The sequence below is a fragment of the Brachyhypopomus gauderio genome, chromosome 3 (genome assembly GCF_052324685.1).
Source record: "Brachyhypopomus gauderio isolate BG-103 chromosome 3, BGAUD_0.2, whole genome shotgun sequence".
NCBI classification, from domain to species: Eukaryota; Metazoa; Chordata; class Actinopteri; order Gymnotiformes; family Hypopomidae; genus Brachyhypopomus; species Brachyhypopomus gauderio.
In genome coordinates, this window is record NC_135213.1 from 35,100,045 (window position 1) to 35,116,841 (window position 16,797).

The window sequence follows — 16,797 nt, forward strand, 5'->3', positions numbered from 1 at the left end:
GAGCTGCTTGCCTGGTGGGGTGTAATTCCACGTTGTCTCCTGGCCTGCACGTTTATTCTAAGATAAAGTCGTACTTTCCTGCTTTAGAAGGTCTTTACATGTGGTTAGAAACAACCCCCCCCGCCCCGTTCCCTTTTTTGTCTGACAGCAGGCCAAGACCTCCGCTCACAGGAACCAGAGGCGGCCCGGAAGCTGCGGGCCGGATCTGCCTGGTTCCGAACGCCCCGGTCTTCGTGCATGCCGTCAGACCCACTGGGTTCTGGGGCAAGTCCCGGGGGCAGACGAGCGGCGCGTCCAGCCGCTTCAGAACAAGAAGTCAAAAAGGCAACATAACCTCCACAAGCATTCACGTGCTTACTGTGTGCAGAAGCACGTACACACACACACACACACACACACACACACACACACACACACACACACACACACACACACACACACACACACACAAACCCTACAGGCCACTGAAACGCTCACATCAACTACCTCACACTTTTATTTAAACTGACCATGTGATCTAGGATAATGCACTGTAAACCTTGAGCTTCAGCTGAACACACGCACGCACGCGCGCGCACACACACACACACACACACACACACACACACACACACACACACACACACACACACACACACACACACACACACACACAGAAGGAGGGGAGAAAGGGAGGTTCATAATGGTTAACCCTTTGAGTTTAATATGGCCTCTGGGTCCAGGACGCAATGTTGACATTTTAACAGGTACTAGGCAGACATGTTACAATTTAAAACCATTTTAATACTGACAGAACATACAGCTTCATGGCGCTCACACACGCCCCCTAGTGTTCGCGCACAGCAGGTACAGGCTCTCCCCAAATGTCACAAGGGGTGAAAGGTTAAAAGATTAATAGACAGTCAGCACTACACGTTTACCCTGCAACGTCATATTCTATAAAGCGGACACCATGTGTAAGGAGCAATACGGCTCATTCTGGATTAACGTCCAATTCCAGAAATGATTAAAAAAGAATAAACTAGAGAAATCGTTCTGGAGTGTTCTTGAAATTAATCTGTTTTACCACATTTACTGGGTAAAATTTGGGGAAGATGTGGGAGAAAACCCCTTCAAGCCCGACAAAGAATCTAAAGGAGTATGTAAAAGAGTCCTCAGAGAGAAAACACCATGAGAACCAATAATGTAGCTACTGATCTACTAATAATCTAATAATAAACCCATGCATAATAAAACTCCCCCCCCCCTCCCCACACACACACACACACACACACACACACACACACACACACACACACACACACACACACACACACACACACACACACACACACACACACACACACACACACACACACACACACACACACCCACCCTCTCTGGAAGCGTATTTCAGGCTTAGGATGTGTTTGGGATCTGTGTGTGCCATGTGACAGCACATTTATATTGTTGTTTTATATTATTTTATATGTATATTTTTTAATATTAAAATTCTCATGAATAAATGTAGCTATGGCCACTGACAGTTCCTAAAGAGAGGGGTTTTCGTGGAGTGTGTATGAGGCCAGTCAACACTCAGGCGCGTGACATTCAGAGCGTTGGTGGTTTATCCAAGCTGCTCAACACAGGACCACCTGTCGAGAAACGACACCCACGGAGCGCGTGCGACACCCAGACGGACCCAAGCGCTCACAACAAAGTGAGCCATGTTGATTCACACGGACACGCGGCTGGCTCACACACGCTCCGACACGTTCAGAGTCGTCCTGCTCGGCCTTTTTGGTTGGGTTTCTCCACACAAACAGGCCCTCCACGGGGCTTTAGCAACAAGATGCTGTTTACCAACACAGCAAAAACGTGTTTTCCCAAACACTGGACTCTGCGATTGGTGGTAAAGCGGGCGGGCGTTAATCTCACATCCCTCAGGAGGGGGAAACATGGTTTGTTACTACCCAAACAAAAGCCTTCAAGACCTCGGGAGGCTCACTCTTCCCTTCCGTGCCACCTCCATCCGTCTGGGCGAACGACGCGACCCTCCGGGCTTCCGTACGCACCGGCGCCGCCCATGCGGGCCAGAACCCACGGCAACACAAGGTCACCGAGTCTCTCTGCAGAACTGCTTCCTGGTGGCGGGGGGGGGGCACTTCTGGTCCCCTCCCTCACATCTCCTCTTCATCAGCTACCTCGCCCTCTTCCTCATGTTCAGGCAGGGCGGGGGAACACAGGCACTAATCAAAAGCTTATAAGCCACCCGCACGATTCTACCCCACAGAATTCCCTAATCCTAATTCTGAATTCCCTAATCTGTCGGTGCTCCACAGTTCACCCCCCCACTAGACAATTAGTGACTGGTCTGATTATTAAGCGCAGGTCTCTGACTGGGTCACTGGGCCACGTGGGGGTTGTGGAGAGCAGAGAGGGAACCAGGTGTGGCACCGTGCGTGTGTACCGTCTTCATACTCCGGTAATCCAACATTCTTCTGAAGAGGCAGGGCGTGTTTGTGTGTAAGGAGATGGAGTGGGAGGAGATTATGTGACGCTGTGTGTGTGTGTGTGTGTGTGTGTGTTTGGGAGGGGAGGGTGCATTTGAGAGAGCTGCATTTCTCTCTGTGCAAACTAACCAGCTCACTACACACACAGATTAACAGGTGCAGGTGGAAGCACAAAAAAAGGTCAGGACAGACTTCTAAACACGTACACACATGCACGCACACACACACACAGATACACACACAGACGCGCGCACACACACACACCACTCTACTTCAGTTAAGATATGCTTCCCACTTTGAAGTTCAGACATGGGAAGTCAATAAAAACAAAAAATACAAAAAAATACGGGATCCCGGTGGGGTAACGTAACCCGGAGACGGGAGTACGGTTGGATAACGTAACCCGGAGACGGGAGTACGGTGGGGTAACGTAACCCGGAGACGGGAGTACGGTGGGGTAACGTAACCCGGAGACGGGAGTACGGTTGGATAACGTAACCCGGAGACGGGAGGAGTACGGTGGGGTAACGTAACCCAGAGACGGGAGTACGGTTGGGTAACGAAACCCGGAGACGGGAGTACGGTGGGGTAACGTAACCCGGAGACGGGAGTACGGTGGGGTAATGTAACCCGGAGACGGGAGTACGGTGTGGCAACGTAACCCGGAGACGGGAGTACGGTTGGATAACGTAACCCGGAGACGGGAGTACGGTGGGGTAACGTAACCCGCAGACGGGAGTACGGTGGGGTAACGTAACCCGCAGACGGGAGTACGGTGGGGTAACGTAACCCGGAGACGGGAGTACGGTGGGGTAACGTAACCCGGAGACGGGAGTACAGTGGGGTAACGTAACCCGGAGACGGGAGTACGGTGGGGTAACGTAACCCGGAGACGGGAGTACGGTGGGGTAACGTAACCCGGAGACGGGAGTACGGTGGGGTAACGTAACCCGGAGACGGGAGTACGGTGGGGTAACGTAACCCGGAGACGGGAGTATGGTGGGGTAACGTAACCCGGAGACGGGAGTACGGTGGGGTAACGTAACCTGGAGACGGGAGTACGGTGGGGTAACGCAAGCGGCACTGCTGCCTGGAGCCCTGGGCTCACACTCACACCAGGTGCACCAACACTCCACCCACACCTCCACCTGTGTGCCCCCTCACGCACTCAGAACTCTCACTCTACCTCATTCCCGCGCTCCCTCCACACCTGGGGCAGAATTCCTCAGCACTGCGTCTCATCTCACTCCTCAATAAGCAGGTGTAGGCCTACCAGCTCCACCTTTACTCCACCCCTCCATCATTCCATGCAGTATTTCCTCTTGTCCCTCAAGACTATTATCTCTCTGTTCACAGGAGTGCACACCAGAGGTGGGACCAAGTCAGTGTTTTGCAAGTCTCAAGTAAGTCCAAGTCTTTATACCTCAAGTCCCGAGTCAAGTCTCAAGCAAAGACACTCAAGTCAAGTCAAGTCTCGAGTCAAGACAGGCAACAGTCAAGTCAAGTCCCAAGTCTGAAACTTGGAATTTCAAGTCCTTTCGAGTCTTTTTTTTTTTTTTTTTTTACCAATGTTGCAGGTATATTTTAAATGTAAATAAATTTAAATTGTAAATTCTTTTTTAAATCTGTATTCTCCTCAAATCTTGATAAAACATGTGCAATTGAAAACACGAAGTATAAAAAAAAAATTAAAATTACACCTCTTTATTGCACAGTTCAATTTGTTAAACTTAGCTGCAAAAATATTCATACTTTAAACTACAATTTTCCAGAAATAAATATTCTGTGAAAAAGTCATAAGTAGAACTCCATGTTCAAATAAAAAGTGCTGATATTTTCACAGTACAATACAAAGAACCATAACAGCATTTTCCCTCTCTTCTCTTATCTGGTTTCTTGGAGAAAATGTGTGAGTGACACAAGACAAACAAATATAAGAACTGAACAATTAACAGGAATCTGCAACTTTAGACATTTCAGTAAACTATTCTGCATTGCATTTGCTGGCCAAAAGTCTGTATGTCATTTGTGCACGATGAATGATGTCCCCATAGCTGAAAACTCGCTCCACTTTTGTCAATATATTTTTTTCTCGACGTAGATGTCTTCAAATACACAATCCATGCTGAGATAGAACTGGATATTATGATGGTGACAGAGAGAGGCTCTCTTCCCCGAGTTCAGATACAGAACCCAGGGTTGCCAACCCTCACGCATTGAGCGTGAGACACACACGCTTCACACGCTCTCACGCCACACATCCGATTTCTCACGCCGGAAAAAAATCTAGTTTATTTACCTCTGATCCACATCTATGATTCAATGAGTTACTAGTTCGCTCTGGCACCAACCACTGGCGATCGATCGATCGCGATATAATACTTAATTTGTGTCCATTTTACACCCCGCCCGGTAAAAATTTACGTTCGCCAATTGGTTGTGCTGCAGCTCATGCACACACACACACACACACACAACACACACACACACACAACGTACAGAGTGTGGAAAAGCAGAGGACCGGTCTGCGTCAGAAGGACGGAAATGAAATTAATGGGGCGCACTTTATAAATATTAATATGCGTTTTAAAATTTAGATTTGGGGTTAAAAAATCAAGTCTTTGCAAGTAAACAGGTTCAAGTCCAATTCAAGTCCCAAGTTATTGGTGTAAAAGTCCAAGTCAAGTCTAAGTCTCTGAATATTTTTTCAAGTCAAGTCAAAAGTCTTAATATTAATGACTCGAGTCTGACTCGAGTCCAAGTCATGTGACTCGAGTCCCCACCTCTGGTGCACACCCCCTCACTTTCTGATCTGATCTTCACTCACACACACACCTGGAGGGTAAAAGAAGCTTAGGATTCTGGGATGGAATGACAAAAGAACTGGAAGAAAAGCCAAGGCAGAAACCCAGCAGCATCACACAGCTACACCACTCACCCCTCTACACCACCACCCCCTCACCCCTCTACACCACCACCCCCTCACCCCTCTACACCACCACCCCCTCACCCCTCTACACCACCACCCCCTCACCCCTCTACACCATCACCCCCTCACCCCTCTACACCATCACCCCCTCACCCCTCTACACCACCACCCCCCTCACCCCTCTACACCACCACCCCCCTCACCCCTCTACATCACCACCCCCTCACCCCTCTACACCACCACCCCCCTCACCCCTCTACACCACCACCCCCTCACCCCTCTACACCACCACCCCCTCACCCCTCTACACCACCACCCCCCTCACCCCTCTACATCACCACCCCTCTACACCACCACCCCCACCGCCTCTGCAAACCCCCTCCCCCTAGATACCTCTCTCTCTCTCCCACCCCCTCCATCTCTCTCTCTTGCTCTCTCTCTCTCTCCCCCTCTACCACCCCGCTCCATCCCTCTCTCTCTCCCTCCATCCCCCTCTCACCACACCACCCTCAGTGAAGTCCATCGGCTGCGTGGGCTTGGATACCTCACCCATGCGTTTTAAACGGCTGCTGGAAGAACTTCAAGGCTCTGCTGAAAAACTCACATTTCGTTTCCCTGCTCAGTGTTCACCCAAACGATCGCCCAGAGAGGACTTTATTTTAAACCCTTTGAACTAAAGGCGAGTCCAGGCCGTGACTCTGGCCGCGTTCTCCTCCAGCTCCCCACCTCCACCTCCCTCCCGGCCTCCCGGGCCTCTCTATGGACTCCTTTCTTTGCTGTGTAAATGGAGGGCTGTGAAGTTTAATAATGGCGGGGTAAATCCACCAGGACCCGCTCACTTACAAACACATGACACAAGGAGCTTCCCAGTGGTCATGGCAACCCACTCAGCGGGTTCCAAAGCAATGATTTCATACTTGCAGGGAGGGGGGAGGGGAGGGGAGAGGGGGCAAAACAGGAGGCGGCCAATAAGACGAGGCTCCGCCTCCTGGGAGTGAACCTTTGACACAGAGCAAAGGGGACTCCGCTGAGATAAAATCAGCAGGTTAAAGCCCTGCCTCCACTCTGTGTGTGTGTGTGTGTGTGTGTGGCTCTGATTGTCTGGTGTGTGGTGGGACTTGCCCCATTAAGTCTACTCAAAAGTGGAGAATGTAGTGTGAGCTCACCCAAACACCTGTATCTCCTTACACCGCCTTGCACAATTACACTGATCAAAGCACGCGCACACGCGCACCGCGCACACACATACACACACACACACACACACACACACACACCCACCCACACCCACCCACCCACCCACCATGGGTAATCACAGACCCTCCCACAGCAGGGGTTTCAGAAATGAATGAGAGATGGGTGGGGGGGGCACCTCTACACAACCTGTGAGTGAGACATGTGCTTCCTCTCTCTCTCTCACACACACACACACACACACACACACACACCGTAGGTGAGTCACCGATTTAAGTGACAGCTCTCCTCGTTAGAGAAAAGGAACAGAACCTCTTGATGGACTCAATGGGGCTCAAGTCCTTATGTGAACCTTAGACTGACCTTTACCCTTGACTTGACCTTTCAGCAGAGAGCGAGGGCGAGAGAGAGAGAGAACTAGCAGCACTAGATCTGTTTTCAATAACGTCTATCCTCTCTGTGAGGAAAAGTAGAAGAGGGGACATATGGTTACCAGTGGCAACCGCATCCTAAATCCTCCATGTGCTGCTGACAGAGCAGTAGTGTAAACAGAGATGCTCCCCTCAGCTAACCCCTCATACACCCTGCACGCGTATACACACACACACACACACACACACACTTACCTTTCCCAGAACAGTGAGACAGCTGGGGTCGAGCTCGGGCTGTTCCAGTTTGACCACGCCCACCCAGCCATACTCGTATAGATCCTCCTCATCATTACTGTTACACAGACCGAGAGGATGCATCTGAGAGAGAGATGGAGAGAGATGGAGAGAGAGAGAGAGAGAGAGAGAGAGAGAGAGAGAGAGAGAGAGAGAGAGAGAGAGAGAGAGAGAGAGAGAGAGAGAGAGAGATGATTTAAACTCCACTATGGTCCCAGACACCAGACTCATCCCCACCAGCCCCTGGAAGACTCGTCACCTGAAAGGTTCAACAAAAGCAAATTAATATAAATCATTATAATAGAAATTTACTTAATAAAATAGCTATGCAATGACTCCAGCAGAGAATGAAAGAAACTCCAGCATGTGGGAACTTCCTGGCCATCCACCAATCAGAGCTGGACGACTGTAAAGCCACACCCACAAACCCAGCCGGTCATAATCGGCCGAGACAGGAAAACAGCGCCACCATCGGTGCGCTCCGGAGAACGGCGACCTACTGAAGCAGGCGTCCATCAGAACCAGCTCATGTTTATCAAACGCTTAGACAACTGGGCCAAAGATGACTCATTGTTTACATAAGTGCTGACAGGGGTTGTTCCGAGGTCAAGCATTCAGAGTGTTTTATGGCCCTGTGAGTTATCGACTTTACCACGCGATCAAACGGAGACCTGCATCACTCAAACACGCCGTAAAGTGCCTGGCGGGCCCGTCGTGAGTCATGGCTCGGCTGCAGGGCTGATTAAGATCGGCTGTGTAGTTTTAATCGTCCCCTCCCCCACTTTTAACACAGAATTCAAAATAAGAGTTGCTATAAAAAATATTTTTTATTACATCTAAACAAATATAAGAGATAGACCTCCAGTGTAAAGATGTTCCAGATCCATGCTTGTGTTCAGCTCTCGGTCTTCACACCAACACTAAGAGTTCTGCAACTTCCTCTGAAAAGCTGACCTGCTGTCTGTTCAAGTCTACTCAACTCCTGAACTCTGAGGAATTCCATCGCTGTACACACACACACACACACACACACACACACACACACACACACACGAGCCTGTACAAACACTCCGCAAGTCTTAGAACAAGCCTGACACCGCACAAGAACTCAGAAACCTGACGTCTGATTGGCTGGAAGACCTCACTGTGAGAGTACCCAGCATGCCCTGCTGTCTGCAAACACTGGCCTGGCACAGAGACGCCTGCTGCCTCTGGTGTCGTGTTCTCCAGAGCTGAACTCTCAGAGCTGGGCTCTGCCACCCCAAATACACACAATGAACAATGTTGTTACTTTTAGACCAAAACCTCCAAGCGTTTGTCACAGGGAGAGGAAAAAAAAAATCAAAAAGGTTATGTGGAAAAGTTCAACTTCCTTCAAATGAGCTGGAAATCCCAGAGAAGAAGAGAAGAACGTCCTCGGGCCAGCAGCATGAGGAAGGTGTGGCCTTCTAAACCAACTCACCACACAGGTTCTGTCTGACCAGTCAGAAAACCACGCAAGGAACCCAAAGGAAGGCAAACAGACCAGCCCAGAGGTCGTTGTGGCACACCAGCAGACCAGAGTAGCGGGACACGGAGGAACATCTCGGTGTGGTTAAAGGGGAAGTGATGTGTGTACCCTCCCACTGGGTAGGCAAGGTCAGCTTTTCCTCACTGCAGTGACAACAGCTGCTTCATTTCCGGATTGTTGCTGCGTCTAAGAAAGACAAACAGGAAACGCACAGAGTGCACCTGCGCTCTCGGCTCCGCCCCCGCCCCGCCCTGCCTCCCCCCCGCCACTACACCCCCCCCCCCCCCCCCCCCCCCGCCATGTTCAAAAAGAAACACTGACATGATTGGAGTTCGCAAGGGGATCAAAACAGTAGCGGGAAAACAACCCTGGTTCACCCAGCAATCCTGCCCCAATCCATTCAGCACCGCTCACACCAGTCAAACGGGCCACAGAAACAGACCACCGAGCTCTATCACACTCCCCACACACACACTCTCCCCATGTCCCAATACCACAGTCAGGTTCATGTATTTGTTTATAAAGGCTGCGTGCCCACAGTCAGGTAAACTCAGTGGGATGTGCCAGACAGAATGGATGATGAGACACACCAAGTTACACCTGTATCAGGACCTTTAGTTTTAGCACTTTATTATCAATGCTGGAGCCAAACATACTAAAAAAGGACTAGGTATCGCCTGAGTAGGTATCGCCCGAGTAGGTATCGCCCGAGTAGGTATCGCTCATATATGTATCGTGATACCATTATCATGATATGATGCAACTTGACACAAGAAGTCTGTTAAACAAACACATTTCTATTAAGGTAACCATTAAATAATAATAACAATTATTATCATTATTATTACTTGTATTAGTATTAGTACTACAAACATATAACTTATAGCATCTAATTCAACAGTGACAAGACAGGATTTAACTCTGAATGTCATTACAACATTTCCAATGATTTTCTACCCACTTTTACCCAAATGCTTGACATTTCGAAGGTTGACTGGACCCGTTTGTCCCACACAAGGTGAGGGCCATGAGTAAGGGAGATGGATTTTCCCCTCAAATTACACAATTTTGTCCTCAAGGTGCCACCTGCTTGATTTAAATATTGCACATACATTTTAATACATCAATTTCACTCTAAAATGTAAACGTTTAGAAATAAAGTCATCACCAGCAATTCAGCATCATTAAGACTGTATTCATGAAATACCGCCACGTCCATATTTTGAACAGAACTCTGGTGTTCACACTTTTTATTAAAGAACTACAGTTATGAAAAAGTTAAGTGAAAAATGCCCAATACCAATAAACTAGTTATTGGATAAACAATGTTGTTGTTCCTAGGACAACAAACGGTCCCAGCAGCAGAGTTGGGGGAGTATTTGATGAAAGACTGTGGTGAAGCTATGGGTATGAAACGATGGACGCCATAGCTCAACACCTCATCCCCCCATGCTAGCCCAACCCCTCACCCCCCATGCTAGTCCAACACCTCACCCCCCTCTGCGCTAGCCCAACACTTCGCGCCCCCCCCGCGCTAGCCCAACACCTCGCCCCCCCCCACGTGCTAGCCCAACACCTCGCCCCCACGCGCTAACCCAACACCTCGCCCCCACGCTAAGCCAACATCTCACGTTCAGCATGTTTGATGGGCTAGCCAGTAGCTGCGTCCACACCGATTAGTCCATCAGCAGCCGAGCATCATGGTACACCAGATACATGAGAAACTCCATTGAGCTCCTCACAGACCCGTGATCCTAACACGTCAGGGTGTGAGGGGCGGGGCTTTCCTTCACCACAGTTTGAATTCACCATCGCCACCCAGTGGACGCATGAGGAACTGCGGCATCGCTCGGGTGCGTCTATGAGAACAGCGCGACAGACACTGTTGTCTCACCCAGTGTCTAGCCTGACTTTCACACCCCCACCTTCACAGAACACCACCCCACCCCTCACTGCTGGTACCAAAACCTGTGCCACACCATCAACCCCTCACTGTCCCTCAACCACAACTGACAAAGCAATGAATGGGAACCAGACGGGTCCTGAGTTTACGCCTAAATATTCCACACACACTCACAGACACAGACACAGACACAGAGAGAGAGAGAGAGAGAGAGAGAGAGAGAGAGAGAGAGAGAGAGAGAGAGAGAGAGGACGGAGGAGCCTTGCTGAGATCGCCTGTGTCTTCTAGTTTCCTAAGCTCTGGAAATAACTTCAAAGGGGACGACTGCTGTGAGGAGAGTGGAGATAAAGTTACGAGGCAGCAGCTGTGTGAGCGGTGCAGGTGGGGCAGCTCCAACCATGTAACAGTATCTCAGAAAAAGGAGTGCGGACCCGTTTCAATGGCACCGACTTCCTCTCCTTTGTCCCGCAGACAAAAACAGTGGAACCACAGTTGCAAAAACTTGTACCCTGGCCCAAAAACAACAAAACACCCTAAGAACTCAAAATTTGCTCGAGAGCCAAACGAGCCAATACACAGAAAAGCACAAAACCCGTGTGGGCATCACGCACAGCTAAGCAACCCCACGACTGCCCTCGTCCCCGGACGACACAGTGAGGTAAGCTTCAGGGTGCCAACAGGCCAAGCGCAGATTCAAGCGCCAATTTGAGCGTTTCCCCTCACAACTCCGCGTCAGGAGGGCCTGCATGGAGGCAGTTGGCATACGGACAGGACTGAGACCGCTCGGCCTTGTGAAGCCCCAACCCCCCCAAGCACCCCCCCCCCCCACCCCCTTTAGTGTCTCCCACAAAACTGCCTTCACATGCCATCTCTATGGTAACCCCACAAACAAACAACCGCTGCCAGTGAGGTATTAGACGTGCGCAGACACTTAATATCATGTAAATATTCAAATATGCACCAGTGGGCCGAGGGGAATGCTGGGTAATCTATTAACACGCGAGGAGTGGAGACGTTAAACATGGATGGCACGAAGACGACTCTCTCCAAAGCCCCAAACGGTGTCACGTTCGCCTCTCCCGCGCACTTCAAAGAGTGTAACACGACTACTGGACAAAAGACAGCGAGGGATAATGAGACTGAAGAGTGAGGGGATACGTGCCATTACTTCACACCGCCAACGTTCTGGCTCACGCCGCGCTTCACGTGCGAAAACGCCCCGGGAGTCAGAAACAGATGACGTGGAGCACCACGGAGACGCAGGTGAGAAACAGAACCTAACGAGAGCTGTTACAACGCTAATCAAAACCATAAAATGACCTATAGCCAAAATATTACCGTGAAAACAAAAATGATCATGAGATGATGAAAAAAAAAGGTCATATTAAAGTTCATATAAGTCTTTAAAAACACAGAGTAACAACTGGCCAGGCAGGACACGGACAGCTTCGAGACACGCTCCACTCGCTCCCTCAGACACCATGGGCACGCGGCCACCACCAGCACGTGATTTACGCCAGAGGAAGACAAACGAAAGCAGCGGAGTTTCTCCAGAACCATTCCTGAACTTCAGCGGGCAGCTAAATCTGAACGCCACCGGATCCGAGACGTCGATGCCTAGCTCATCAACTTCCTCACTGTCTTTGAAGTTTGCCGAAGCTCCAACTGCTCCAGGAGTTGTGGAATGGCGGTCAAGCCGCCAACCCTGCCCCGCTCCCCACCCCCATGGAATGCAAGGAGCATGCAGAGGCCCCCAGGAACACCAAACGGCCCCTACAGGTGCTGGTACCTGGGCCCCAGCAGAACACCAGCAAAGGAAAACATGGGAAAGAAGAGAAAAAAAAAAGAAAGAAAAATTGAGTCAATGAGAAACGCAGAATGAATTCGAAACCGTATTTCATTTGATGTTAGCTGCATTAGCACTTCCATCCAAACCACATTTCAAACTCTAAGATGTCAATGGAGTGACGTGTTCGCTTTAGATGAAACTACATATCCCACGTCAGGACCCTACACCAGTATTTGCATTAAGCCCATCCTGGTCCCGAATGCTCAACGTCTCCTTGGCAAGCGCAGTTGTAAATGCCGAAGATGAGCCCACATGGCCTAGCGTGCACAAGGACGTTTGGGTGGACTCCATCTCAGAAAGGTCACCGCCATTCCACTCATACCCTTCACCCTTTTCCATCCCCGCACACGAGCCCAGCGACCTTCTGCCAGACGCACAACTGCACAAACAACCCCGTGTCAGCGCCGGCACGGAGACGATGACGAGGTCATGCAAACCGTGGGGATGAAGAAAAGGTTACAATGCAATAGCGGTATCCATGACAACATTTTGACTGAAAGAGGAATACGAGCAGAAAAATATGTTAAGTACAAACTAAATGTGTCAAACGTGCAAGCAAAGCTGTAAATCTTCAAAAGTCAATCCCATCAAGAATAGATTTCTGGCTCGAGATGATTTCTTTTAAGAGAATCTCGGGTCCCACAAGGTAGACTAACAAAGTATCGATCTGTTCCCCTACAACCCCGCCCACACCGAACCCATCCCCACCCACACCGAACCCATCCCCACCCACACACCAAACCCATCCCCACCCACACACCAAACCCATCCCCACCCACACACCAAACCCATCCCCACCCACACACCAAACCCATCCCCACCCCTCTTCTCTTTACCACAGAACAGGTGGCTCAGCTTTCAAAAGCTTAACCGGAACATAGCACACCCAGGTCACACAGCCACACGCCCACCAGGGGACCTCAATGAAGGGTCGGTATGCCAAGACCACCTGTCAAACAGACAAATCACGACCCCTCTGCCAACCCAACTAGGAAAAGGGTTGAATATCTTCCAACCAATCACCAGAGGAACCTTTAAAAAGCTTCATCCTCTGGCCTCAGACAATCTCCAGTTACAGAGATAAAAAATTCAGGCTGGATAATGGAGGTTAAAAATTTGTGGTTATGGAAAATGACGCTCTTGTAGACCAAGGTGGAGGTGAGGCACCACCTCCAACCAATTCAGACCAGCTCTCCACAAAGCCAGGTGCAGGGCATCCTACATTTCCAGTTTCCCCCTTTGCCAAGACCTGGGGGGAAAAAAAAAAACCCTCCCGCACTGCGAGTTGGGTTTCATCAGCCTAAACCTCACCTTCATTGTGAAACGCCGCCCTTTGTGAACAGTGCTTCTCCAGTTCTCCACTTCCAGGCCGTGAGGCCAAGCAGAAGTTCACAAGAAGCCTCTCGCCACGTCTGGGCGACGTACCGAGTGGAATAAAGCAATCATGTCTACTTTCCTTAAGTTCTACATCAAAGAACTGCAGCATACCACACTGCAGCATACATTTCCATAGATGTAATGACTTCTGTCACATGATCCAGACGCTCAGGGGACAAGGGGCAACAGAAGAGGTGGTGGGTTGACCCCCCCCCCCCCCCCCCCCCCCCCCCCCCCCCCCCAGCAGGGCTCCCTCGCCACCTGCTGAGACCTCCTGCTTCTTTTTCTTCTTCAGGCTCTTGCTTTGAATAGCACCACTATCACCTTTCAAGAGGACCTGAAGGAAACCCTCGCCCCAGGGACTATACTGCCACTCTGGCTGGCAATTTTCTACAGGAAACAAAGCAAAGCCATTTCCTAGAGGCGGGGCGCGGACAGGGAGAGAGGAGAGAGTCGGACCTGTCGGGTCTATTCCTCGAGGGAGGAGTATGGAAGCGTGGCACGGGGGAGGCGGAAGCTATTTGGAAGCAATTCAGAACAGGAAGTGCTACGTCCACACGTCCGTGACCGGAACCAGAAGCAGAGACGAGTGGTGCAAGGTTGGCATGACGACCCTCGCAGGACACCGTTGCCCCGACAACACAGCCCCAAAAAGCAAGTGGGAGCACAAGGAAGTAAGGAGCAGCTGAAATATACCCCCAAATATACCCCCAATACCTCCCTAAAGCCTTCACTTACCACTCGCTTAGCATGTTACCTTCACAGCAACATTTAGGAAAAAGCTCACTTCACACATATAATACAATTACGTAGTATTGATTAATTTCTTCAGAGATAATGTCTACACTTATTTGCATCAGCGATGCTAACACAGTATCACATGCAACAACTTGACATGGCTGAACCTTGAGGTCACCACTAGGGGGCAAAACGATGTGTGATTACACGGGAGGGTTAAAGAATCATCACCGAAGACAAGAAATAAACCAGCAGCAGTTTATTCGCTCGACATGATCATTCGTATCATTATACTGTATCGACCGTATAGGAAAAGCCAGGTTTGTGTCGAAATTGGATCTGTTAAAAGGATACTGGCAGGTTCCCTTAACGGACCGTGCCGCAGAGATTTCTGCCTTTGCAACCCCGGATGTGTTCCTCCAGTACGAGGTTATGCCGTTTGGATTGCGCAACGCTCCTGCTACTTTCCAGCGGCTTATGAACATTGTTTTAGCTAATGTGAAAGGATGTGATGCCTACCTAGATGACGTGGTGGTGTATGCAGAGACGTGGGAAGAGCATCTCTGTACTCTACGACAGGTGTTCACACGACTCAGGGGGGCTCAACTTACGCTTAACCTAGCGAAATGTGAATTCGGCCACGCCACTGTCACCTATCTAGGTAAACAGGTTGGTTGTGGTGTCGTTCGTCCGGTGGACACTAAAGTTGATGCCATAGCAGCATTTCCCGTCCCTACCACGAAGAGAGAGCTCCGACGGTTTTTGGGCATGATAGGTTATTACCGCAGCTTTTGTAAGAATTTTTCGAATGTCGTGTTGCCCTTAACAAACCTCCTGCGTGGATCCTCTCAGTTTGTATGGTCACCTTCGTGTCAAGCTGCATTTGAAGCAGCTAAGACCCTTCTCTGTTCGTCCCCTGTGTTGGCTGCTCCGGATTTCAAAACCCCGTTCACCTTAGAGGTGGATGCTAGTGATGCTGGCTGTGGTGCTGTACTCTTACAGACAGATGAGACAGGAATGGATCACCCTGTCGCGTATTATTCCTCCAAGTTCAATAAACACCAGTTGAATTACAGCACCATAGAAAAGGAGGCCCTTACGCTGTTGCTGGCACTCCAGCATTTTGAGATTTACTTAACCTCCTCAGGCTTTCCCATTGTTGCATACACAGATCATAACCCCTTAGTGTTTCTACACCGCATGTCCAATTCGAACCGACGCCTTATGCGTTGGGCGTTGATATGTCAGAGCTTCAACTTGTCCATCCGACACAAAAAGGGCTCTGATAATGTTGTGGCAGACTGTTTGTCTAGAACGTATGCTTGAATGTGTTGTTGTGCTGTTTTGTGTGGTATTTATTGTCTTTTTTTAGGGGGGGTGTGTTACGACCACTGGTGGTCGTTTGTGGTGTTCGTGTCTGCCGTTACAGGTCCAGATGTGTGTCTCCTCCCACCGTGTATGTCATTCGCTTCCTGGTTGTTGTGGATTGGCTGTCCACCGCCCAAGACCCACAGTCCCGCCTTTAAAAGACCATCAAATCAGCAAGACGAAGAGATTATTCTCCCGATTGGCGTGTGGTGTGTTGTAGAGTTCGTTCGATTGTTTGGTTGATTTTCTGGTATTTGACTTTGAATTATTTCGTCCCTGTACTTGAGTTTGGATTTGCCCCTTTTGGTCTTGGTAGCTGGTGTATATATTGTATGTGTTTATGTATATAATTTATGTGTATATACAGTATATGTAAATAGTGTGTAATATAAAAATCCTGCTTGTTAATTCGGCCCAGACGGGAAGAAAGGACACGACGCTCTTTTGGTTAAACCGTTCTCTTTGTTTTGTCATAGGTAGTTAGGGTAGGTTATTGTTATTTACTTTCGTTTCTTTAAATCACAGTAGGTTAGGTAGTTGATATTATTTTGGTTAGAGACGTTTTTGTTTGTTATTTTGAGCATTGTGTCGTGTCCTGGAGTTACATCCCTTGGCCATACATTGAATAAATTCGTCATTTCATTCATATCCATCTCACTCCCTCTTTTCCATATCATTACTCATTCTCTGTTAGGGCTATAGCCTAGAGTAGTCGTAACAGAGATCATGTCTACAAGCTCAAACTCCTACTGGCCACAGTGATGGGGTTTTT

The 16,797-nt window shown here is 49.4% G+C and overlaps 1 protein-coding gene across 2 annotated transcripts in view; it reads right to left on the bottom strand.

The window, feature by feature from the left end:
* The window catches only part of znrf3 (zinc and ring finger 3), a 39,832-nt gene that overhangs the window by 10,995 nt on the left and 12,040 nt on the right, over nt 1–16,797 (bottom strand). The window contains exons 1-2 of one of the 2 annotated variants that reach the window (XM_076997889.1): nt 8,140–8,999; nt 7,242–7,364 (exon numbers count right to left, since the gene is read on the bottom strand). In XM_076997889.1, the coding sequence (XP_076854004.1) occupies nt 7,242–7,364 (123 nt within the window). In that variant the 5' untranslated portion in view covers nt 8,140–8,999. Of the gene's footprint in view, nt 1–7,241; nt 7,365–8,139; nt 9,000–16,797 lie in introns of those variants that run through there. The other variant, XM_076997888.1, reaches the window with a different exon arrangement.